This window comes from Sprattus sprattus (assembly GCF_963457725.1).
Source record: "Sprattus sprattus genome assembly, chromosome: 6".
In the NCBI taxonomy this organism is placed as follows: domain Eukaryota; kingdom Metazoa; phylum Chordata; class Actinopteri; order Clupeiformes; family Clupeidae; genus Sprattus; species Sprattus sprattus.
Window position 1 is genome coordinate 23,831,984 of NC_137925.1, and position 26,152 is coordinate 23,858,135.

Consider the following 26,152-nt stretch of genomic DNA (forward strand, 5'->3'; position numbering starts at 1 on the left):
GAAATTAAACTGAAGCAGAAATTATAATATAAATTCCCTAGTAACAGCGTTGTAGATTGATAATGTATGTATACGGTGCGTATACAAACATTCCAGACTGTACGCAATAGCGTGCAGAAAGTTTTGTCTTCTTAAAAGAAGTGTTGTCTGAGTTTGAACGGAGCAGGGGGCGGTCCACAGGAAAACGGCAAAGGACGTGAGGCGCTCTCATATATCTTACAAACTCAGTCATGTGGTCATACATCACGGTGATAACTCGAATGAGTAGGTACACACGACTGCATATCCTATCCTGCATATCCCTGGATTTCAAAAATTGTGAAAAACAGAAGCAAAGAATCGCCGTGAGTCCTCGCCAGCGCCAATAAACCGGTGAGTGTGCGATACATGTGGTTATTTCTGTATCAAACAAGTTCAAATAAGCTTGACATAGTTTATTTAATATTAGTCGTTTAAAATCATTTGGGAAATAAAGGGCAACAATTGCCGTAATTCGAAGATTAATAAAAATACGTGCTTTAACAATACACTGACTAGAGTCATTTTCGTAATTCACAATCGTTTAATACAACACGAGAATGTGGGACACCCGTTAATAACAATAAGGAAATAATATGATGACCGTAATATCGTTGTCGTAACAACTCTTTCAGGATTCTAAGGCAAAGCATGTTACATGTACAAAACGTTTGGAGGAAATGCATGACAGCACGATAAAAAGCGCCAGAACATCTAGAAAGCTGTGGGCTAGATGGATATTTAGATGTGAAGTGTGTGTGTATCGAAATATTTTTTAAACTTCAAGAAGTTTTCAAGGTAAAAATGTGGCTCAGTTGTACTCAGTTGTACTGCTTTTTCTTCTTCTTTTTTACCAGAAGATGAACTCCTTCGCTACTCTCATGCCAGGGAATCTCAGTGAGGTCAACAAAACCTGCCGCTTCGATGAGGAGTTTAAGTATATCCTGCTGCCCGTGTCCTATGGGCTGGTGTTCGTACTGGGACTGGCACTAAACTCCCTAGCCCTGTGGATGTTCGTGGCCAAGATGCGACCGTGGACCGCCAGCACCGTGTACATGTTCCACCTCGCCCTGTCAGACACGCTCTACGTGCTCTCGCTGCCAACGCTCATCTACTACTACGCCAACCGCAGCCACTGGCCCTTCGGTGTGGCCTTGTGCAAAATGGTACGCTTTCTGTTCTACGCCAATCTCTACAGCAGCATCTTGTTCCTCACCTGTATCAGCGTCCATCGTTACCTGGGCATCTGCCACCCCATCCGCTCCCTCACTATGATAAAACCCCGTCATGCCCACCTGGTGTGTCTCACTGTGTGGGTGGCTGTGACCGTTTGCCTGGTGCCCAAGCTCATATTTGTCACCACCACTGCACGTGACAATGACACCCTGTGCCATGACACAACGCGACCAGAGGACTTCGACTACTACGTTACCTACAGTTCAGTGGTCATGGTGCTGCTCTTTGCTATCCCCTTCCTTGTCATCATGGTGTGCTACTTCCTGATGGCCCGTACCCTGTGCAGACCCCGCCAGGGTTTGTCCGCAAATCAGCAGGGCAACTCCTCGCGCACCAAGTCCATCAAACTCATCGTGGTGGTGCTGGTGGTTTTCGCTGTGTGCTTCGTCCCCTTCCACATAACCCGCACTCTCTACTATGTGTACAGATTCTTGGATGCAGACTGTGCTTTTCTCAACGTGGTGAACTTCGCCTACAAGATCACTCGACCTCTCGCCAGCGTCAACAGCTGCCTTGATCCCATCCTGTACTTCCTGGCTGGCGACCTCTACCGCTCCAGGCTGCTCCGTGCATTCACCCGGCAGATCACCAACTCACGGTCGGCAGCAGCCTACCAGCAGTCACCGTCCAACAATAACAAGAAGGACATTGCTCTGGTCTATACGAACACGGAGGCCAAAGAGAGCCCCAAGGCAGAGCGTTAAGCTTTACAAACTTTTGCAAAACTCTGAAGACAAGCCACTGTGCCGGGAACACACAGAGCAGTGGCAGCAAGGGAGCGGCACAGAGGTCTGGTACTGCTTGTGGGCTAATCAAGTGTGTTGAGACGAGTGTCAGCAGGCGTCCAGATTTCAGCCTTCAGAAGTTCTGCCCAAAAGAGAACAGCAATCGCTGCAGTTGTAAACAATACCAGGCACCAAAAATACAGACAAACCATACAAGAGGAGAAACAGGTTTTCGGGCTAACCACATCCTGTGTGTACCTCGATCCTCTTTCCAATTGTTGTCATGTCTGTTTATATCAAAGAGGGGCACAGCAACAAGCATACAAGCCAGCTCAAACCACTGTATATCTATAGGATAGCTGCTATACACAGGCCTTGATTGCTAGCTCTGCTGCAGATGGTTAGACTTCTTTATTTCACTGTATGGCTGCTAGACAAAACAGCCCCTGTATCCCTCTGTGGTGGATAGCAGTCAACTACAATTGCCACAGAGGAATTCCAACACAGAGGCTGTTGTATACTGGGTCTGAAAGCTTCTGTCTGAAACACAAAGTCATTATATTCGTTTCATGCATCATGGTGCCTTGCCAGAGCCCTTTATCAGGGTATACAGACAGTGCTAAGCATTGTGCAGTGGAAAGCTGCAAGGAGAGATGGAGCATTTGAAAGTGAACAAGCTGTTGCCAACACAAGAGGGATGATAACGTTAACGCGCAAGCAATCCTGATCGAGATTTGCAGGTTGAACGGAGTGGATCTGCATCTCATGTTACAGATTAAACCCGGCATCCAGGGTAGTGCTTGAGGAGATGTGTGTGGGTGTGTGGAACAGTGCTGAGCCCCTGGTTGTGATGTTGCTCGTGCATCGTCATAGAAACAGGCCAGGTTCCACAAAGACTCCCCGGGGTCCCTCCTGGCCCCCTCCAGCTGTTTTTGCCATTCAGTTAGAAGAGCCCACAGCTGTGTTATGCTCGGCTCTGGCTTGGCTTGGCTTAAACTGTGGAAAGAGTGGGGGCGTTTTAGGGGCCTTCAAATTTCTGGATCTCTACGTTTAGTAACTAATCTTCATCATCAATAGGGATTTCCCCATATCTATTGGAAAATGAAGTCGTGTTTTTTAGAACAATAAATAATATTTTGATTGTCACCTGAACTCTGTGAATCCCAGGCCCCTGAAGTCATAGCCATCTTTCATTTTAAGCAGGATATATGTGAGCAGTATGTATATAGGCTAATCATTTTTTATATAATAAACAAGGCATTCATTCCTTTGAAAGTGTCAGTGTCTGATTCATTTCCCACAAGCTTGAACAATTTGATTTTCACAGGGCAATGAGATCTCATGAGAGTAGAGATTAAATCAATTGAAGCGTACATTTTGAATGTCATGTATGTTCAGAGGGTATCCCCAAAACCAGATGAGGATGATTTGGTTATATTTGGTTAAAATACAATAAAACAAAAGTGAATACTCATAATGGGTGACACGTTGATATAAGGTAAAGGGATATTATAATAATTATTGGTAATTCTTGAGAGTATCCTTAAAGAGATTGATATAACCTGAAGTGAAGTCTGACAGTCGACAAAGATGCCAAGACATATACTCTCTGAGAAAGCGGTGGGTGACACTGTGGGGCGTGTGTCGCGCATAAATCAGTGGGAAAGCAATCAGAGGAAGCTGGAGAATGGACAGAAAAACAGGAGGAAATGTGCTGTCTGGAACAACATTCTTTAATCGGAGGTCTCGCTGTTTCAGTGCAGGAAATAGAACAAAGTGAATGGTCCGTTGGGAAATTTAATTTAATATATTTGTGATCATGTCCAATTATTCTATCCTCAAAATGGACAACCAACTACACTGCCAGCGCAAGTGTTCAGGGAAAACTGTGTGGCTAAAATAAGGCTGCAACATAGGCGTACTTCCTCCACACCCTCACCAAATAGAAGATGTGGATACACGAATCTGATGTGACATAGTTACTTGTTCTTTTTGAGATTTACTCATTACACCTTGCTTAATTTTCTATAGAGTAAGTTACACTGTACAATGATCAAATACTTTAGCGTCATTACATTATGCATTCTGTTGTTATTACTCATTGCCACATACACCTGCACTTTATATAATTTATAGAAAAAAATAAGGCTGCAACATAGGCATAGTTCCTCCACACCCTCGCCAGATAGACGATGCGGATACACGAATCTGATGTGACATAGGCCTAATTACTTGTTCTTTATGAGATTTACTCATTACAACTTGCTTAATTTTCTATAGAGTAAGTTACACTGTACAATGATCAAATACTTTAACGTCATTACATTATGCATTCTGTTGTTGTTGTTGTTACTCATTGCCATATAAACCTGCACTTTATGTAATGTATTATATTATCTGTGTATTGACTTAATAATAATAATAATGCATTTTATTTGTATAGCACACTTAGTTTGACTTAGCCAATAAATCTGATTCTGATCCTGATAAGCTCAGCCCTATTAGCTCAGGCACTTGATTAGCTTAGCTGATAATGTGGTCGTGGTCATCACAGTGAAGCATTTCCGCAAGGAGCTAATCTTTAACACATTAGACTGCTCCTTCTTGTACAAGCCTTTGTGTTATTGTGGTATTTATTTATTTTCTTCGTATTTTTCTCGTTCTGTTGCTTTCTTTCTATTGGCTACATGCCTATACACAAGTGACCTCAAAACATCTTTTAAATGACAAATAACATATTATATGTGCTTTATGAAATGTACGAGTCTGCTCATGGAACCGGACGTTGTGGAATTAGCCCATCTGAATTTTATACTTCTGGCTTCATTTGACCAGTAGATGTCCCTGTTGTTTCAGGCAACAGTGGATGGTAACTCGCAAATGTTCTGACTTAACCTGTTGCAGTCATTTCATTTGAGAAAAATGATAATGTTGTGTTGCTATGTTCACGTTATTGTACTTAATTGAAAGGCCTATCAAATATATAAACATTATATATTTTAAAATATATAGCCTACATTCATATTTTAATCTCATGCAATATATGTAAATTGACTGTTATCTTTGGTCTGCAGTTTACAACTTCGTTGAAAAGTATTCTCCTGCATGTTCTACTTCATAAAGAAACACACGTCCTTTCCAATGAGGACATTTAACAGAAATACCGTAGATTCCCTGAATGATCGCTACTGAGGCTGAGACCCAATGGAGTTGTCTACGGCAGAACAGACAGGAATGCGCTCATTGCACATATTGCATTGAGGTGTAGCCTCCAGAGACCACCATTTCCACATTACCTATTTTACAGTACTGAAAAAAATCTGAATGATATATTAAATAAATATTGATATTTACACAAGATCGAAGGTCAGTGCGAATTCTTTTCCGCGAACTGGTTCCCCTCTGTACATATTTCAGAGTAAAAAGAAAGGTATGCTTTTGCAGTTTAGATGGACCGTTATTTCGTACCAAAGTTATCTTGCTATCGCCGACATCCTCACCACTGATGTCGCACAACAGTCTTCCATCTTCCTTTGGTTGTATGGCGAATATTTAATGTTATAAATCACAAATAAATAAATAATTTCTCTCCATCTATTTCTTCACCTTGAAAGATCAACACAAATTCAAATTTCTCAACATTGATTTTCCCATTCAACTGCTCTGCAATCATGTCCTTGAGAGCTGGGAAGCTTTTCACATGTCACATAAAGCACTAAGGGAGTGTGGGTTGGCAGGCAGAGGCGGAAGCAGGAGACCATGAGAAAAGTAAGACGAAAAATGAGGAAAAAAGAACACTTCAGAGAATGCATTCCTTCTTTAAAAATGCTTAAGACGGCTATGAACTATATCACCATTGAAATATGGTATCAGCTTGTCTTGTAGCATAAATACAGTTGGGTATTCATATGGAACACATTACCTGTATTGTTCACTAGTTCTAAAATATTTGATAAATGGCATGCAATGTTGCTCTAACAGTGATGTACATAAAGGTTAGAATCAGTTTATACAGTATAGTCTTCTGTCTGTTTTAGGTATAAAAATGACAACATTTGGAAGGTATATTTTCCCCAGTGGTTAATAGCGGATGGTATTCAGCTAATTCCTCCAAGAGTATTCTGCGTGTTTAAATTCCCATGAACTCCAGTCAGATAAAACTTTTGTGCAAGTTGTGCATATGTTTTCTTGTAAATCATTAAAGTTTCCCTGTTAATAAAACATTTTCTTTTTCAGTTTTTGAAAATGTTTCAGGTGATTTCTTTACGGTTTACAGATGCAGCCAATGTTAGACCTCCATAATCTAATGCAAGGAGATTTGGTTGCTTTCATCTGGCTCAGGGCAAAGGCACTTAAGATACTGCATAAATTGCATGAGTTGCAAATGCCTCAAGATTGTTTGGTCGAGGTAAGAAGTCATCATTTATAGATAAGGAAATCAACCATCCTGCATATGTGAGGTCACTCATTGAGGGCAGCAAGCTCAGAAGCTGCCTGGTTATCTACCCTTAGCCAAAGATGGCGCTGGGAGGTCTGCGGCAGGTTCAGTGTCTAACCAAAGGGACGTGTGGAGTGACTTCCTGCACCCACACTGACAAAAGCAGCTCTGTGTGTCTAGGCACTCTGTGTAATATATTTGCCTACATGTCTGTTGACTCTGCTAATTTGGCCAGCTGTTTGTCATATTCGGCATATTGTCATATTAAATGACTGATTTCAAGGGCGTGCGGATTAGACTCTAATCTGAGTGCATGAAAAGCGGAGTGGAGGAGTGACATAAAGAGGAAAGAAGTTCATTATCCCCCTGAAAAGGAATCCATTGGCTTTCATGGTCGCCATGGGAACCGGCCCTTTCTTCGGCCATCAGACCAGTGATAAGGTACTTCAGCACACCTCACACAATTATGGCCCGGCAGAAAAGGGAAATATTGCTTTTCCGATGCTAATAAATGTTAGATATTGATTGACGTGAAGATTCAGAGGGGCTGCTGCCTCAATGTTTCACCTGCTTTACTCCGTTGCTCGAGAGAGAGAGAGAGAGAGAGAGAGAGAGAGAGAGAGAGAGAGAGAGAGAGAGAGAGAGGCAGAAAGAGAAGACAGAAAAGACATGTGTGTTTAGGTCTCCTAAGCTGCACTAAAAGCATTTATGGTTTTAATTGACAACACATTCTTAGTCATTGTAGTGGACATTTCTGGGAATAAACATTCAGTTTGAGGTTTAACCCTGTTATGGACGTCTTAAAATAATGTCACAGTCTATTGTAAAGGTTGGTCCCTGGTGATGAAAGCCTTCAGCCTTCTCAGTGGCCTTCTGTGACCTCCCTCTAACAATGGCATGTTTGCTCCTGGGGGCAAACAGCAAGGTCAGGCCAGGCACAAGGCCAGGCCACGGGCGTCGGGTGACACTGAACCTGGAAGGCAGGCAATGCAGGAGGGCAGCGGGAGGAGGATTACCACAGCAAGAATCGTCAGGGGCCACGCACACACCGCCAGCAAATTGTTTTAACCCCTGCCAGCGCTGCGGCGCGAGCCTCGTGCTTATCTGGGTCCCTGCAGCCCCTCATTAATATTCCAGACATATGGCAGCGCTTTCTGTATCATTGTCTAATAATGGGAGGGATAATCGCTCATTCAATTATCAGACCTTCAACGGTAGACCACCACAACCCCCCACCGCTGGCGCTACCGCTGCCACCCAGCCACCTCCGCCACCCAGCCAGCCAGCAGCAGCCCACCCTCGCTTCTCACCCCTCGTTTCACCCAAGGCCGAGGTGGAGCAGTGAGAAGGTGAGAGCGATAGGGGGGGATTACACCATATTAGCAACTTTAATAAGCCATGCAAACAGGGGCAATGGGGGGGGGGGGGGGGGGGGGGGAGCACAGGAGTGGTGTCGGACATAGTTTGAGACTCAGGGTGGTTTGTACGGTAAGGCAGAGCTTTTGCGAATCACATAAATAAATTTTGGACTTTCAGTTTCACAGCTGTCTTTATGGTTGTTGCCACACGCTTCACAATCCTTTATTCAAAGTGTATATTTTCCGTGTACTCTCTAAGACTGTGTGATGCGGGCTTATTAGCGGAAGTCCACTCAAGTTTGACCTGTGGCCAGGGGGGACACTGACGTTGGTCCTGGGCCTGGCGTGGACTCTGTCCTTGAATGGCTTTGTGAAACAAGACCTTTCATGGTCAGCTTGACCCTGACCCTGTGTAAGCCGAAGGCTGCAAGGGCGATCAAGAGTCTCTTTCACTGGTGCTGATCCCAGCCTTGGGCCCTAACAGCCCTGTGCTGTCCGCCACTCTCTCTCCACGGGGAGGACCAGTCAAGTGCTATGGGTCAGAGTTGGTGAAGAGGGACACTAAAGTAGCCACATGCCTTGAGCCCCCCACACGTACACAGCAGGTAGACTGCTATGGTGATTGTGATGAGTTAATGGGAAAACTTTCTGCTCATACAGGGGAGTTGGGGAATGATGTGTGTTTGTGTGTGTGTGTGTGTGTGTGTGTGTGTGTGTGTGTGTGTGTGTGTGTGTGTGTGTGTGTGTGTGTGTGTGTTTGTGTGTGTGTTTGGGAGGCTGTGAGAGAGAGGGATGGGTGCTGGGTGGTGAGGTGGGGGGGAGGGGGTTGCTGAGGTTGCTCAGGAAAGATAGTAGGTGAAATGTTAACAAAATTATACAAAATCCCAGTGCTTGATAAATTTCTACATCTTAAAAAAAAAAAAAAAAAAAAACAGCAGAGAAGTGGTCGTGGAGGCGCAGGGAGCCTTTTGTCAGGGACCCATTTTCTCTCCGGGAAGGCGAGCGCTCGCAGGGTCAGCGAAGTTACCGAAGTAATTAAAGCTCAATGATTCACTGCCTACTGCTGAGAAGAGAAAGCAAGCTGCCATTCTGAGCGGGAAAAAATAAATTACAATTTTAATAATGGAGTGCTGGCTGGGTGGCTGGGGTGTGCTGAGGAGTGCATGGGTGTCTGAAGGCTTGCTTGGTTGGGTGGGGGATGTGTGTGCGTGAGAGAGAGAGCGGGAGGGAGGGAGAGTGTGTGTGTTTTGGGAGGGGGGGGGGGGGGGGGGTGGTTGAATCCAAGGGTTGCTGGCTGCCTACTTATCAATAGTTGCATTTTTTTAATGAAACCACATCGGTGGTACATTGCGGAAGCACAAGTGGCCTTAAAAAAGGAGCCCCTCTCTCTCTCACACACACACACACACACACACACACACACACACACACACACACACACACAAACACACAAACACTCTCTCTCTCACACACACTCGCACATACACACACACACATACACTCTCCCTCTCTGGAACATTAACATACTGATTTCATGCGCGTGGCAAAGGGCCTGTGCCAATATCAGAGAGGACTCAGCACTCCTATTGTCTGCTGGGACTCTGCTCCCCTCTGATATGAAAATTCAATTATATTATAACTAGATCTCAGCGTGGGTTTTGACAGTCGACGGGAGCGTCTCGCCTGCTGCATCAGTGTGGCGGGACCACAGGCTTCTGATAGCGCAAGAGCCACCTTTCAACCATTGACATGTTTTTTTGGGGGGGGACAAGATTACCTAAATATGTCGCATTTAAGGAGGAGAAAGTTAATCTAATGCATTGCCATTATCTGTCGCAGGTAATTCCAACACCACCTCTCAAACAGTGTGTTAGCACTCAGCAGAGCCCTCCTACCCCCCCTGCACACACACATAAACATATACACACACACACACAAGCTTGTATACCCACTCTCATATTTTGACTTTGCAAATCAGATTCACTGTTGTCCATCTCAGACCCCCAACACAATATGTGTTTATTTATGTCTTTAGCTGTTTATGTTGGGATGAGCGAGAAATAAGTTTCTACGGCGTACACTTTTCCCAGGCATGCACTTTCTGAATGTCAATTCCAGCAAGGAAGGCAATATAAATAAGCTTTTCAAAACATGCTCACGGGATTCAACCAGATTTGATTAGACATACTTTATTTTTGACTGTATATTTATCCTTTTATTTTTCAACAGAATTTTTGAAGGTCAGTTCATCATATTAAAATGTATTTGATAAATGTTTCAGAAGTAGCAAGGTATGAAATGAACAAGCATACTGTTCAGTTGAAAAATCCCAACACCTAAAACCAATAAGGAAAATGAATTAGTTCCATTTATTTTGTCAGCATAGAGAATGATATCACTAATTTACAGCACATATTATTGTGTCTTTAGTTTTTGCCAATATATTCACTTTTCTTGTGTTTTGGCATAGCACGGAAACCTAGTTGGCCGTCTCTGTCTTAAAGAGGTGTACAGCAAAGGAGAAGAGGACAGAGAACCAACATCTTGGTGCTTACCTTCTGCAAAGGATTCTTGCCAAGGACAGGAATGAAATAAATGTGGGAAAAACATAAACAGCACTGCGGACTGAAAAGAAACCAGAGTGTTAAATGAGCTCAAGGTGAATGTGAACTTCAAGTCAGAAATCATTGTGCAAATGAAGATCGATGGTAACTAGCAATGACAAGTAGGCAATACCAAGTAAATGATGGAGACACAAGGTCATGTTATTGAAGATACCGGGAAAGAGTGAACCACATACCAAAGACATGGAAGAAAAAGGCTTGAGCACACAGTGTGATAAACCCAGGCAACCCTCTTGCCTGATCCGTGATGCAGTTGAGACTCATGTTAACCTACTTAATGTTATGTAATAGTTTTTGCTGGCGACTGGCTACAAACTCCAGTGCTAATCAGAAACTTTAAGGACCCATTCAGTTTAATCCACAAATGAAGATTGGTGGTGGTGATGATAGTATATGGGTGATACTGTTTAAAGGCACCCAGTGCAACTTTTGAGGCTTAAAAATAAACATTCAATTTCTAGTCTTTTTTACACTTAGTACGTTTCAATAACTCCATACCATTACATATCGACATTCAAGGAGCAAAGATGAGACGTTGTTGTGTGGTGAGAACTGATCGAAAATCGTAAACAACAACAATCGCCGCCATTTTTTCCACAAATCTTTATTTATTGGTGCCACAAATAAATAAAGCAGGATTCCAGTCAGTGGAAAAATGGCCTCTCCTGACCAGCGATTGTTGTTGTTTACGATTTTCTATCAGTTCTCACCACACAACGACGTCTCATCTTTGCTCCTTGAATGTCGATATGTAATGGTAATGGTACTTTTCACGTCTTGCGTGCGTCGGCCCCTTTTTCTAGACTTCGCAGCCTGCATTCTATCAACGAATGTTACGTGATGAGGTTACTAAAATATTCTGCATGTCTACTCAGTTTTACAGTGCTTCCGTAGTAAAGGTTTGAAAAGAACTTCAAGCTTCAGACTTTCTGTTAGGGAACCGTTTATCTATCTGCAGAGCAAATGTCAGGCTCATACAAAAACAATAACGTGAATTAATAGATGCTAATAATACCTAGCGCGGTGTCTACAGGATTTCCCATATACGTTAGCATTAAGCTAACGTATTTTCTACCACAGTAAAACATGCAATACTATGTGATTGTTTTTAGAAAACGAATGTTACGTGATGAGATTACTAAAATGTAGTCTGCATGTCTGCTCAGTTTAACAGTGCTACCCAAGCAAAGGTTTGAAAAGAACTTCAAGCTTCAGACTTTCTGTTAGGGAAACAGCTTTCTATCTGCCAAGCAAATGGCAGGCTCATGACAATACGCGCAACCTTTGGGAGCATGAACTGCTATGAGTAAATTTTGCGCAACAATTAACCCCAACGCAGAACCAAGCAGCCGCCTTAACTGAGAAAATGAAATGCAGTGAAGGTGGCGGGAATTCCCCGACAAAGTGTGCTCCACAATTATCAGTGAAGTTGGCATTAGCACCTGGTATGGTTTGTCCGTCACAAACACATGCGAAAAAAGCAAATCGCAAGCACACCGGAAGAATCCACAACAACATAAGTAGGGCATACATACGGCCTTCATTACAAATCCTAGTAAAGTTCAGACAATGCAGAGTGGCAAAGGAAACAGTAGAGGTCATAGTGTAGCACTGCAGTTGGCATGGTGCTTGAGGAGAATGCATGCACAGGGAGCTCAATGAAAAACAGAGATTACGAGTTTGAAATGTAGAATTGTATGAACTGTATTGCAGACAGGCATTCAACCCCATTCAGCACTGATAGGGATTGTGACCAAGGCATTACACTGAATGGCCACTGTTTCTCTTCACTGCACTCACGGGCTGATGGAAAAACTAGTGTCTTTCACGGAAGCCATGACTAACATGGAGATACAGGCAGCGTGCAGTTTGTGCCCAAGGTCACAGCGCTCATAATGGCACTTGAAGAGTCTTCTGTTCATCCTTCTCAGTGAAAGACAGACAGCTCCTCATAGCCCCTTAATGTTGCCTCCTGCATGTTTCATTGGTCTGTGTACAACTGCCTCAAAGATGTGGTGCAACAGAAGTCTGCATTAAACCAACTTTCTTTGTTTATACGACCCGCTTTTTGGTCTTACAAAAACAGCTGAAGGGTAGAAATTGTAAAAGGAGGATAGAGTATGAATTAAAGTAACAGTATGCAACAATTATACTTCAGGATTAGGGTTAGGATAAGCAGTTTTACCTTAAAATAACAGCTTGAAAAAAATTGGGGCGCTACAATGACTTTTATAATGGAGAATCGCCTCCGTGCCATTGCCATACCAGGGTCCATAGGCTTATAACTGCTAAATGTAAGATTGCCTGACGCCGCCCGGCTTTCTACTGTCTGCCGAACTAGTAAGTAGCTTATTTGCCGTCTGGCTTTGTCTTGTGTTGCACTTGCTTGATGTTTGACTGTGTTAGGACAGTTGTTGAGTCACTAGTTTGTCATAATGTCAAAGTCAGCACATTTCAAGATATTTCGTTAGTTTTAGCCGCTAGCATATCGTTAGCGAATAGCAATTGATCCGGAATGCTTCTTTAAAGGAGAAACAAAAGGAGAGTAGGGGGACATCAGGAAAGAAAAGTTAATGTGAAGTTGGCAGATGAATGGATGACGTCGTGCATGAGAGAGGGCCCTGTAATTAGCTTATATAAACCTGAATAAAAGTTTTCCCTTTCCATCCTCAGCCCTCCCCAAAACACGCAGTGCTGTCATTCACTACAATCAATTCCGTTTTTATAGCTTCCGTTTGACACTTGCTGTGGTTTTATTTTGATTTAATCTGGTGCCCTGAGGGTATACTGTGACTTCTGTGTGCCTTACCTCAACCTCTAAACCTGTTTAACTAATTTACCTGCTCCCCCAGGCCGAGGACTGACAGCCCTACTTCTCTTAGTGTCTCACGGAGTGGCACAGGAGTGTCCCAGCCAAGCTGTTGTGCTCTTTCTTAAGCATCGTCTTAATGCCTTCATGTCATGCTGACTGCGTGCTTCCCTAATCTACAGTTTGGGAATTGTAGTTTTTGACCACCAGCTGTCTTCTTTATTGCTTAATCTTGAGAGATGTGGTCTGGTCTCTCCAGTTTAGGTGACAGCTTAGTGTAATGACAGCAGCATGATGACAGATTGTGTACTTACTGTAATGTAAGTAATAACAGCATGGCAAGTCATTTTGCTGAAATCTGTCACCAGGTAGATGTAAACAGAACAGAGATGTGCTAAATATGTAAGGCTGGTATGCAGGTGTGTGTGTGTGTGTGTGTGTGTGTGTATGTGTGTGTGTGTGTGTGTGTGTGTGTGTGTGTGTGTGTGAGTGTGTGTTAGTGTGTGTGTGTGTGTGTTTGTCTGTGTGTGTGTGTGTGTGTATGTGTGTGTGTGTGTGTGTGTGTGTGTGTGTGTGTGTGTATATGTGTGTGTGTGTGTGTGTGTGTGTGTGTGTGTGTGTGTATGTGTGTGTGTGTGTGTGTGTGTGTGTGTGTGTGTGTGTGTGTGTGTGTGTGTGTGTGTGTGTGTGTGTGCGTGTTTTTTGTGTGTGTGTGTGTGTGTGTGTTTGTGTATGTGTGTATATGTGTGTGTGTGTGTGTGTGTGTGTGTGTGTGTTTCTGTGTGTGTTTCTGTGTGTGTGTTAGAGAATGGGTCGCATAAGAGGGGCATGGCCTAGGAAACACCCCCACTTGAGCCAGCCGCCCCAGAGACTTTATTAATCCCAGGACAGGGGGAACACATACCTGCCTCCTGTCATTAGGACCAGCTGAAGTACGCGCCCCCCCAAAAAGCAGAGAAAAGAAGTAGCCCTTAATTAGTATTCTCTGCAGGGGCACAGCCCTTAGCACTTAATTAGCACAGCGAACTCTATTCATTCTACCGGGGACGAAGAGTGGGGGGGGGGGGGGGTTGGTTGTGTCTTTTCACAATATGCTTTGCATCGTCTCTCCTGTTCCCCTGGCGAACGTCCTGCCAGGGAAGGTGGCCTTTGTGTTGGCTTTATTTGCGGCTTTGTTTGTGAACATGCGTGCGGGCCGCTTTATGTTCGTGCTCTCTGATGCAGAGGCGCTCGGGGGACTTTGAAATTGTAACACAAGGTCAATGGAATGAGACAGTTGCTGTTTTTATCATCCATTGTGCCAATTAGTGCATTAGCAACCTGATGTGTCTTTCATCTCACATCTGTGTCAGGTGAAATTTGTGCAGTAGTTATAGTATCCATTATTTGTCATCAAACTACTTGCTGAAAATGTGTTTTGATAACTAATTGGTGGCAGACTGTAAATATTTGGTGAAGTGGTGAATCTGTGTGGATCCTAATTCATATTTATATTATTTACATACAATTACTAATGTAAAAATATCAACATTGGGGGCACTGTCGGCAGACAGTAGCCCCGACCACATTTGGGATTGATGCCCAAGGAGGACACGGGTTCGGATCTTGCCCGATGTCATTTCTCCTGTCCACTCCCCACCTCTCCTCCCTCTCATTTCCTGTCCCATTCTTTACTATTCTATCAATTCAAGGCATAAAAGCCCAAAAACAAATCTTAATTCTTTTTTAATTAAAAAATATCAACATGACAGAAACCACTGTACACAAAACATTTCTGAAGAGGTTATACTTGAACTACCCTCTGTGTGAAAGCGTGGCGTTTTTCACTCACCTGATGTACCTGTGCTGTAAAGTCATGGGATTAAACCTGTGTCATGTGGCCAGGGAAAGGAAACGGCAGAAGCCCAGCCTGCGGTGGCTCTGGGTTTGTGGGTGAAAGGGTACAGGTGGGGGACTGGACGTAGGAGGGAGAGAGAGGCCCTTTTCCTCGCCTCCTCTCTCAAGACCCTGAGGCCTGGCCGCACCGCCGCGGTGGTACCTTTTACTTCCTTCCCGAAACCGGAGAGGCAGAGAGCTGTCATTTGCCAATTTGTCCTGAAAGGGGCGGCTGGCGGATTAAATGTCGTTTTCCCACCAGGTTGCACCATCCAGCCCTGTGGGAGCAGGCGGGGGGAGGGGAGGGGAGGGGATGGAGTGTTCTGGGTCGGCGGGGGCCAGGTGTAATGTTAGAGCAAAATTAGCACTTTGATGCCTCTTAATAGTTTATGATGGGCCTCGCTTACGTGTACTTTCCGGGAAAGTCACCGCTAACCACCCCCCCCCCCCCCCCCCCCCTCTCTCTCGCGCTCTCTCTCCCCCTCTCTCTCTCTCTCTCTCTCTCTCTCTCTCTCTCTCTCTCTCTCTCTCTCCTTCTTCAATCGTCTCTTACCTCTGCGGATGAGGCCTGGCGCTGGCACACCTGTACAGTCCAACTGGCCAGGCCTCTCCTGTCAAGGCTGTAATTTCTTCCTGATCAATATAATTACACGGCCTCCTCCATGGGCCACCGCCCCCCCCCCCCCCCCCAGCCTGCTAATCCGCTCGCAATGCACCACTCAACTCGGCTCCCAGGCTCCTCTATGTCATAGAGCCCAACAGGCTTCACTGTCCCTCCCACGGTGGAAGTGCATGGGGCTCAGAACGCAGCACTGTAACAGAATACCCCTCTCTGATGAAATCATGCTACCTCAAGCTGGGGTAACAAATAGAAAATGTTTTCCTGTTCAGCATATCCTCTTCTGCGTTCTGGACAATGTGAGATTAAACACGAGGCACACTATAACACATTTGTTGAGCTTGCAGATTCCTCTTAGGGACATTCTGCTAGTTTACATTTATATTGCACATACGGCATATATAGTGTGTACGGAGAGGGGTCTGTCTGTCTGCTGACAAGACAATCTTGTAGGTGCCACTCACGTCTGCCATTTTAATAGTTGTCATAATTTGGTATGAAACTCAACATTCCATCTGCTTTGCTTCATAGGAAGTGTGGTGATCTCTCCCTTTCCCTTTCTCCCACGAACAGATGAACAGGCACTGCACTGGACAAACCACAGGCTGGCTGAGCCTTCCCAGTCCCTCCCTGTATAAAGCCCATATTCCTAGCAGATGGGGACTGAAGGCCTGCTTAATGTCTTCATTAATTGAAGGCTGACATGCTGACAGAGACGGACACAGGACACCATTCGCTGTCAGGGCCCATCAGGACCAATCATAACAACAATTAAAGCCTAAAATGGATGAGTTTCATAAGAGCCCCCTTCCCACTGCTAACAGGGGGCGATTTTTCAGTGCATTAGCATAGCAGGCTGCGTCATATCATTCAAGCAGTGCTGTGGAGGCTGGCATAATTACTGTCAATGGCCTGGGGTTAAAACAGCTTCACAGTCCTGACTGAATTATCCAAATAATAATATGTGCTTTAGCTGATTAGATAGATCATTTCTAATGTCTTAGGTGGTTAAAAAACTACAATCATAACATTTAGTACACAACAATCACTTCCATTTTTTTCATACTTACAGTATGAAAACATATTTAGTTTACATTTATTTGTGAGTAGGTAAAGTCTATTTCTTTATTTATGTATGTATTTGTGAGTAAAATCTTTTTTTTTTCCCCTGACCATGAAGCTCCAGGTCAGTTTTCCTCACCAAGTTTTGTGGCGTGCCATTTTGTCTATTCTACTCAGCTATTTAAAAAATGTTGAATATCAACAATGGCTTTCACGGCGGCATTGTCAACTTTTGTATGAAGCAATCTTGGCTGAATGAGATGGCTCCCAGAGCTGGGAGGGCCCGGCGCTAGTGTGGATGGGGGAGACTGCTGCCTGCCTGCCTGCCTGCCCGCATGTCTGTGTGTCTGCCTGCCTACGATGGGGCTCTGGGGCTGGGGAGACTAACACAAACCCTCCTGACCATGGAGAAGCTGCCGCCTGCTCTCTATATGTTCCTCAGGGGCCATCCTGTCACCTGCGCACGCAGGCAAGGAGTCGTCCACAGAGAGAGACATGTCAGGTGAGTGTCTTAATGGGGAGACAGCAGATGAGTAGTTGTCGTGGTGTTGGCGTGGTGTTGTCGTGATGTTGGCGTGGTGTTGGTTTTGGTAATTGGGGCGGGGGAAGAAAGGGAGGGAGCTACTGAGATGATACAGACCACTGATTTAAGAGCCAATGTTGTTGCCCGGGGCGACATATTACTCACCTTAGAAATCGGCACTTAAACGTCTGTCACACATTTAGACACCTTTACTATCAGTTTTAATGTTGTTTAATTCATGCAGATTAAAGTGAAGATTATTCCATATTGCAGCATTCCTACACACTTTACAGTTTGAGCTACCGCATCAATTCAATCAATCATCATTTATAAAATATTTCTCTAAAATCTTTTCTCTAAAAATAGACATGTATAGTAAGTAGCACATAATAACTTTTTGGATGGCAATTCGTTGTCATGAATAGTTTCCCTTCTGAGCTCTTCAGTTTAGATGTAAAAAGAGGAGAGAGCACAATGCTGAAGGCCATGCAGAAATAATTGTCAACTGATTTTGGAGGAAGAACTGGGCTGACGGTCTTATGAAATGGGAATAAGCCAACCTCCCTGACATCGTCTCCATTATTAGTGTGGTTGAATGGAGGACTGTGTAAGCTCCATGATGCAAATGTATGTGTATGTGACTGTGTGTGTGTGTGTGTGTGTGTGTGTGTGTGTGTGTGTGTGTGTGTGTGTGTGAGGTGTTTGTGTGTTTGTGTCTGTATGTCTGTGTGTTTGTGTGTTTGTGTGTTTGTGTGTCTGTGTGTCTGTGTGTGTGTGTATGTATGTGTGTGTGTGACTCTGTTTCTGTGTGTATGTATGTGTGTGTGTGTGTGTGTGTGTGTGTGTGTGTGTGTGTGTGTGTGTGTGTGTGTGTGTGTGTGTGTATGTGTGTGTGTGGGGGGGGGTGTTTGTCTGTGTGTGTGTGTGGCCCTGGGGTTGTGGAAGTTCAGTGTCTTTGTCAAGCTGTCAGGAAGGGCAGGCAGAATGTGTGTGAAACGTCTCTGCAGCCCATTGCAGCAGCAACAGCTTGTATCTGCCATTGACATGTCACTCGGCTGGGCTTTGAGCTGTCAACCTGGCCATACACACTTCAACCCCTGCTGAGACTGTGTGTGTGTATGATAAAGTGTGTGTGTGTGTGTGTATTTCTGTATGTGTGTGAGTATATCTGTACTGTACGGGTTCCTGCGTGTGTATGTATGGTCGGGTGAAGGTTCTCAAGTGTTTGTGGTCCTGTGGGCAATGAGTGTGTATGAGTGTGTGTGTGTGTGTGTGTGTGTGTGTGTGTATTTGTGTGTGTGTCTGTGTGTGTGTCTGTGTGTGTGTGTGTGTGTGTGTCTGTGTGTGTGTGTGTGTGTGTGTGTGTGTGTGTGTGTGTGTCTGTCTGTCTGTGTGTGTGTGTGTGTGTGTGTGTGTGTGTATGGGGGGGGGGCAGTGAATATTCAAGCACTAAAATCTAGAGGACTGGTTGAGATTGCCTCTGTAATTGGGCGAGCCATAAACAGTCCCCCCCACAGTGGTCCTGTTGGAACACACGGGGTGATCCAGGGTGGGTTTGCTGCCACCACGAAGGGAAATGAGGGTTTCACAGTAAACATGAAAGCAGAATAAACGATGTATGAGAAGAACGTTAGCAGGGTCCCCAGAATTCAATTTTCATTCAATTCAATTTTAGTTATATAGCGCCATAACAATACAATTGTCGCAAGGCGCAGAGGGCTCACTGAGGTACACTGTCAGAACTATTTATATCTACAAGTGGTGCACTAAAGACAAAGACTACAGAATGCCCTATAAAACTGGATGTAATTGTATATGTATTTTTACATAATTGTTCTTATATTGCTCATCACATGCAACCATGTTCTCACTGCACCAAAAGATATCACACCAGTATATACACTGAACATTTATGTCATATAATATAATGTTGGTGGTGGTTTTGTGAAAAGATTATATATGCTTACCTATTTGACAGTTATTGTTGTGATGCACTGATAATTGGCGTCCTAAGTGCTTAGCTCAACTCTTCCTTGAATCATAGGTCAAGGACAGTTGATTGACAGGTTAAATTCATGAGTTAAGCTATGCTAGAGACACCCTTTTGAGTGGGTTCCAGTCACTGAGATAATTCCCCCCAAAATGTGAGCGCTAACCACTAATCTGTTTTCGACTTCAATGTTTTCACCAGTCAAGGCACACTAATGTAACTTAATTTATCTGTGCTGAAATCGGCCACTGAAAAAGCTTCAAGGTGCCGTTTACTGTACGTCCTCGTGACAGACTGTACTTTCCACACTTGGTGGAATGACATGCCCGAGAGCCCCAGGCCCCCTCTCAGCCTCAGGGAGGGGAGAGTCCACTTCAGTCTCTGGTGTCTTACTCTCACAACACGCCTCGCCCCTTTCATCCTCCGGCAAGGTGACCACCCTGCGCTCAGACCCCTACTATTCATTATCCTGTCAACAGGGCCCAGGTCCCGGGCCTCCCTGCAGAACCCCCAGAACACTGGCAGTAATGAAATCATCTCCAATCCCCCAGGCCCATCTCATCGGGCTGAAGGTAATTAATACATTTGGAGGGCGATGGCTAACTCTTAATTAAATTATGCCTCCTTTAATGAGACCTTTACGCGGAACTAAATTTATGACTGGTATCTCCATTATCAAGTACTTGGCAGGCAACAGAGATTTGTCATTTTCACCCAAATCACTCCCAGATTAGACGTGCCAGAACTCGTGATTAATATATCAATTTATACGTGTTTGTTTCTCTCTTCAGGATTTAATAAATTACCCCCCATAATTAGTTCTCCTGGCCTCTCCAACAGCTAAAGCCTCAATTTCTGCAATTAATGCACCAAGTCCTATCGTTACATATTCATTTTGGGAGGAAATATCCAGATAACAACTTCAGGGTATTAATCATATTACAAAATTGGGTGTATTTAATTAATGAAAGATACATTCTGCAAATTAATTGTGCATTCTCACAATATTATCTTTACCTAATGAAGGCTTGACAAAGGGACTGTTTCATTTTTTAAAGGAACCCAGATTAGTGGATCTCAATTAAGTCTAAAACAATAGCCAGGCGCTTACCAAGCCCCAACGCCAAGCAAAAACTGAAGATTCTGCACTTTCTACTAAACAAAAAAAGAGGAAAGTTTCCATTGTTTTGGAGAAACTGTACTACATGGCAATGATTCAAAAGATACATGAAAAGTAATGAGCTCTGTAATTAGCGCTGCAGGCAATAATGGCATTTTAAAAGATCAAATTCCAGCTGTCCATAAAGTTTGATCGACAAAAAACAGAAATGTCTGTCCCCTTAATGGTTTTTATTGTATGAGAGAGGCTGTGTAACAAAACCATAACATTACGCACGGTTCTCAGACATGATTTTGCACCAATAACCCTTTGTTATTTCTAAATGTATAGTTAATGCTGGATTGACCGTATTGCAGATATTAGACCCATATTGTAGACATTAATGAGAATTTAATTCTGAGCAATAAAATTTTAGTGCAAAAAAACAATTAATCTAATGACAGCAGTTGCTCCAGGAAATTCTCCTCATTGACCACCGACTCAAAATCCAAACCACATTTGTCATTTTCTGCCTAATTAAAATAACAATTTACCTTAAATTACATTTCAGTGGGCGCAAAATATAATTCAGAGGATTATTTTCATTTAACGCATCATATACCAAATGTGTTTTTTATTAATGTTCTTTTAATATTCCTGGCTGAACGCGAGAGATAGTGTTGAAAATGTTGGCAGGAGAGCTCTATGAACTTGTGCATTCACACCATGTATTTTCTGTCCTGATGGCCACGGCGTGATGTGTGGCTGTGAGTTTCATGCTGCATTGCTTCAAAATCTCGATCCATCACACACAGGCTTGAGCTGGAATGACCAGGTTCTATTGGACAAACAATGCACACCAGATATGTAAACTCTCGGGATTGGCTTTCTGCTCGTGCTGTCCAGGTCATTTGGGGAGAGCACGAACCAGAACAAGTTTTTGCAATGTGGTGATACTTCAATGGTTTGACAAATAATCACCCACTGAAATCTGTTTAATGGTTTCACAGCAGTGTTAAGGGAAGCATTTGTTTTAACGTATGGTGTTGTCCTGTTGCTGTTCCTGCAAACACACACACTATCTCCCTCTGTGTGTGTGTGTACATAGAATTAAGCACATAAATGACATAATTAGGGATAAATAAGGGAAAATATTGTCTGGAGAAAGAGAAGGAGGGTGATGGAAATGAGACACGTTGAGCTGTCACGCCTTGTCTGCTCCTGACAGGCACAGGTTAAAGAGATTACACCGGGGTCTATGTTTGCAACCCAAGCTCGGCTTTGCTCTCCAAGCAGCGATAATGAGCGGGATATGCTTGGCCTGCTGGGAAAAAAAGGGGCCAGAGCAGTACAAGCATTCTTCACGCTCGGTTACAGTGGGGAGACAGTGGGGTAGGCTGCAGCCAGCCGGGCAAATATCTGTCTCGGTCATATAGCACATAGCTTTATGTGAAGGCTGCACTGTAGATCACAGGAATTCAGTCTCACTCATCCGCACATCAGCCCAGGTGTTCAGTGTATGTCCTGGTCAGCATCGCAGGGAGGGCAGGGAGGCATACTTGCTGTGGTTGTTTTTCTTTACCTTGCTGAGCAGTTCAATGGTATATTTTTCAACATAAAATTGTGGATCCATTTGCAGATAGCAGCTGGATATGGTCTGTGGTGGCTGCATACATTGTGCTGCATTACTGTTTGCATAAAAAAACTGCATATCTCTCTTTTTTTGCTTCATCATGTAACATACACTCAGAACTGTGGCTCACTAGATTATTAAACTGAATACTGCAGACTGAGCCAGTGGCACCATGCTTTTCAAACAGTGCTCTATTCCTGTGCTTTCCAACCTAAACTCACAAATCAAAGACCATGATATGGAAATACTGTGAAAGAGGACAGTCTGTTCTGTCGAAGCATTTATCATATTGTGCATTAGAGCAGGCTAGACATGTCTGCTTGTCTGGTGCCCACCGCACTAGGAGTATCTGATTCATCCTCGCGGCGGCATGACAGACAAGAGTTGTTTTCTGTGCAATGACACGCTTTCAACTGTGCCAGCTCGGAATTCGTCAGTCTCACATAATAATTATAATTATTATTATTATAAACACATTAACGCCTTACCTTTATTTACCAAATTAAAAATATTACACTTAATTACACTTAATAGTAGGCTACATAATATAATAGCAACATCGATTTTTAATATGGAATTATTTCATACGCACTCCTTTACCCTGACATAGTTTTGTTGGTCACTGTGCCACGTAAGATTTGTAATGTTTTCAAACATTGTCCGACGAGTAAAGGAACTCTTCTCTATCCGGACATGATATCGCTTATACATGACGACTTCCCATGAAAGGGGGTGGCATGGCGCGGCTCTTCTTTTTGGTGACCCGTGAAGGCGATTTTACCTGTGTTGAAACGAGAGGGGACGCAACCATTCATCGCGGCACAATGGGAATAGCAGACCGTGCTTAAATTGCATCTTCATTTGCATGCCTGGTCCAAAAATCATGCAAATCCTAATGAGACAGTCTCCATTGTCGGCGTAATTGAAAAACCATTCTTTGTTAATTACAGTTACTCAAAGGCCTTGTCCGCAGTCACTGGATTGAAACAAAAAAGTTATTGATTCCGAAGCCCAAGAGATTTAAAATGGACATTTAACGCATTGGGTTATACACTTTCTGCTGTTCATGTGCACTGATCTTCATGAACCACACTGTCCATGTTCAAATGTATTTAATTTAGTGAGTTTGGTTGATCAGTTCAGTGGATTTGGCCCTCCGCTAATTGTCATGGGCCAGGTCTCCATGGCAAATTTAATATGAACGTTAGAAGAATCCATTTCAGGTCAAAAAAATATATCAGGCCCACCATGATTCACACGCGGATGTGTTAAAGAACGGCATAAAACACACGTTTCAAACTATTTCAAATGTCTTTCGGCTGCTAATATTAATTCGTCGTTTGTTACAATGAACCGTTGCGATTTTTTGTATTCAGGAAGCGATGCCCATTTTGTGTCATTGTTTTCAAACTGTAGCCTAATTGATGAATTGTTCAATTCATTGAAGACCTTAGAATAAAAAAAAATACTCTGACGTCACCATTTTCAGTTGATATTTTCTTTATAGGCCCACTGATATGACCCAAAACCAAAGCAATGGAAGATAAACACGGTCTTTAAAATGACCTGTTAGAAATCAGAATTTAGTGGCAAGTTGCATTATTTAGATATCGGATAGGCTTTGTCCCACATTGGTTTAACAAACATGTTACCTGAGATAATTTTTTTTCTACAGAACTAAAGCAATGATGTTTTATCTTAGCTGGTATCAGCCTACCTGCAAATGTTCATGAAGTTGTGCCTAGAATAACGACAACATTTTCCCAATGCTGCTAAATAATGAACAATTCGACCAAAAAGACACCCACACAATGAGACTTCTTCCTGCCCATTCTTGTAGCTAATTGAAAACTCAGTGCTTTCCCATCGTCGGAACGAGTGGGTTTCTGAAGCCGGGGGCTCAGAGCTCGATAGTGTTCTGCACTTGCATGGCTTTGCTGGTGGTCCCCGCCTTTTGCTGTCGTTAATTGGCAAATTGAACAGAAACCGTCATTACCGAATCCCGGGTACATGGAGTTTTCCTTTTTCAGCTGTCCTGACCATTTCCATAAGCAGATTACATGAGGATAATTTCCCCAAAACCTCTCCTTTAACCTAAATGACCATTTTCGCAGATTTAGTCGCTCCGACCAAGTCATTAAATTAGCGATAAGGGGCACACCACTTGAATAGCTGTCTGTGGATTGAATTCTCTGCAATATTATTATTATTATTACTGCCAGTGATACTTATTTAAAAAGTATGTAGCTACCAGGATAATAATAATAGTCTGAATAGTCAAATTATATTTATCTGACACATATCCTAACCAAACACGTCTTCCGTGTCACTGTCTATTTTATAAATGTTGTAAATCTACAGTCATGAAAAATGTCACTTAAGTGTCACAAGATGAAGTTAAATGTAATTTACAGGTTCGGCCTGCTCAGACACAGTAACAAAGACCATTTTAAGCAAGGTTAAATTAAGTCTCCAAGTACCTTACTAATGCTATTGTGATAAATTGAAGTAACGGAGTAGCCTACAACTTTATTCTGGGGTAATAACTGCGTGTTAAATGTTCTTCTTGAATATGCAGGCATTAAATCGTTCGTTCTCTGCAGGGGTGCAATCCCAAGAAGAGCCCATGTTCATTGGCGGCGTTTTCGATTGGCGAATCACTTGTAATCATTTGCAGGTGTGAAGTTTTGCCCGCGGCCAACATCGAAATCGCACCTTGCCTAAAGACTTTAGATTGCTGAGATGAACAGGAGCCATGCATTTCGGGTCGTTTGCAAAACATGCATGCTAATTAAGGACTTGAGACGCTTGGCACCTTAATCATCATTAACATTCTAACATGACCATGCGTGTCCAATGTGTGAGATTTAGCGGATTGGAGCATTAAGTATATTTCTTAAACGAAATCTTACCTCCACCAGTGAGTCTCTAATACTACCCACAGTCACCAGTTAGGTTATCTCATTTGAGCAAGGACTGAGACCACAAGGGGGCGACCATGGTCTATATTTATCACTACAGATGATCTGGCCTGGTTTGATGGGTGTTACATCTGGCTACGAGCCCACTTTTCACTTAGGGAGCGATTTACATCACTGAGTTACTCAAGGGGGAGAACTGTGAAATAGGAAGCTACGAACACAGAGTAAACTATACTAACACATAAGCATATACTAACAATTAAAAAAGTCTGTTGAAAAAAAATATTAGGCTAACAAACAAAATGTTTGTGTGAAGAATCATACCCACTTCAGTCATAATAATCAGCAATGTAGTCCGCTATTTATGGTTATTAAGTAGGCTACTAAACATATGACCATTAAAAAAGCATCGTCTTTAACTAAAAGTAAAAATCAGGTGAATTGTTCTGATAGTTTCCATGTAGAGCGTGAAAGCGATGCTTGAATATTATTTAAAACATATGGAACAAGAAGGCCAAATGTTTCCAAAATCACTTTCCATCATGTGGGCTCTCAATGATCCATAAATGCCAGAAAACACGTTTTTGTGGAAGCCTCTGCATGTGGAATGTCATTGTTCAGGGCAACCAAAATACATTTATGGAATCAATCTTTAAAAACGACTTTTTAATACGTATGAAGTCTCATACTTCTCATAGTCTCAAAGTCTGCTGATATTTGTCATCGTTCAATGAACATTTCTCATTTCTCTTTAATTATTATGTTGTATCATAACACACCTACAACCATCTTCTTTTAATACCATTCAAATGTGAAACTTTATTATACACGTCTGGTGCTGTATTTTTTTATTTTTTTTTACAACAGCCCAAAATATTGCGCGTTTTAGCTGCTACACTTGCTTGGCTGTCGGATTGAACGCTGCGCTGTGATTGGTCGACACGCATCTCATTGTTATGATCCCAATCACATGGCCGTGCCCCCTCTTAACAGCTGAGGTTGCCGGACAAGTTTGCAGAGTTCTGTTGCAGAGCCGTGCTGAGAAGAACGATCAAACCTTCAGCGTCTGACTGTCAAACAGTATTTCAGTAGAGATTCAGACAGAATTTACTCGATTGGGTTTTTGTAACAAACAGAAGACTAACTCTTAGCGAGAACAGTTTTTGGCTCCAGTTGCCAAACTTTTTCTTCGTTTGTGAGAGAACACTTTTGAACCGGTTGA

General features: G+C 43.1%; 1 protein-coding gene across 1 annotated transcript; it reads left to right on the forward strand.

The window, feature by feature from the left end:
* Window positions 1–269: 269 nt before the first annotated feature.
* LOC308367250 (P2Y purinoceptor 4) lies at window positions 270–1,958 on the forward strand (the record flags this gene model as incomplete). The annotated part of the gene is made up of 2 exons (XM_080841100.1): window positions 270–372; window positions 876–1,958. The coding sequence occupies exon 2, from the start codon at window positions 879–881 to the stop codon at window positions 1,956–1,958; it is 1,080 nt and encodes a 359-aa protein (XP_080697226.1). The 5' UTR covers window positions 270–372; window positions 876–878.
* Between the last annotated feature and the right edge of the window lie 24,194 nt (window positions 1,959–26,152).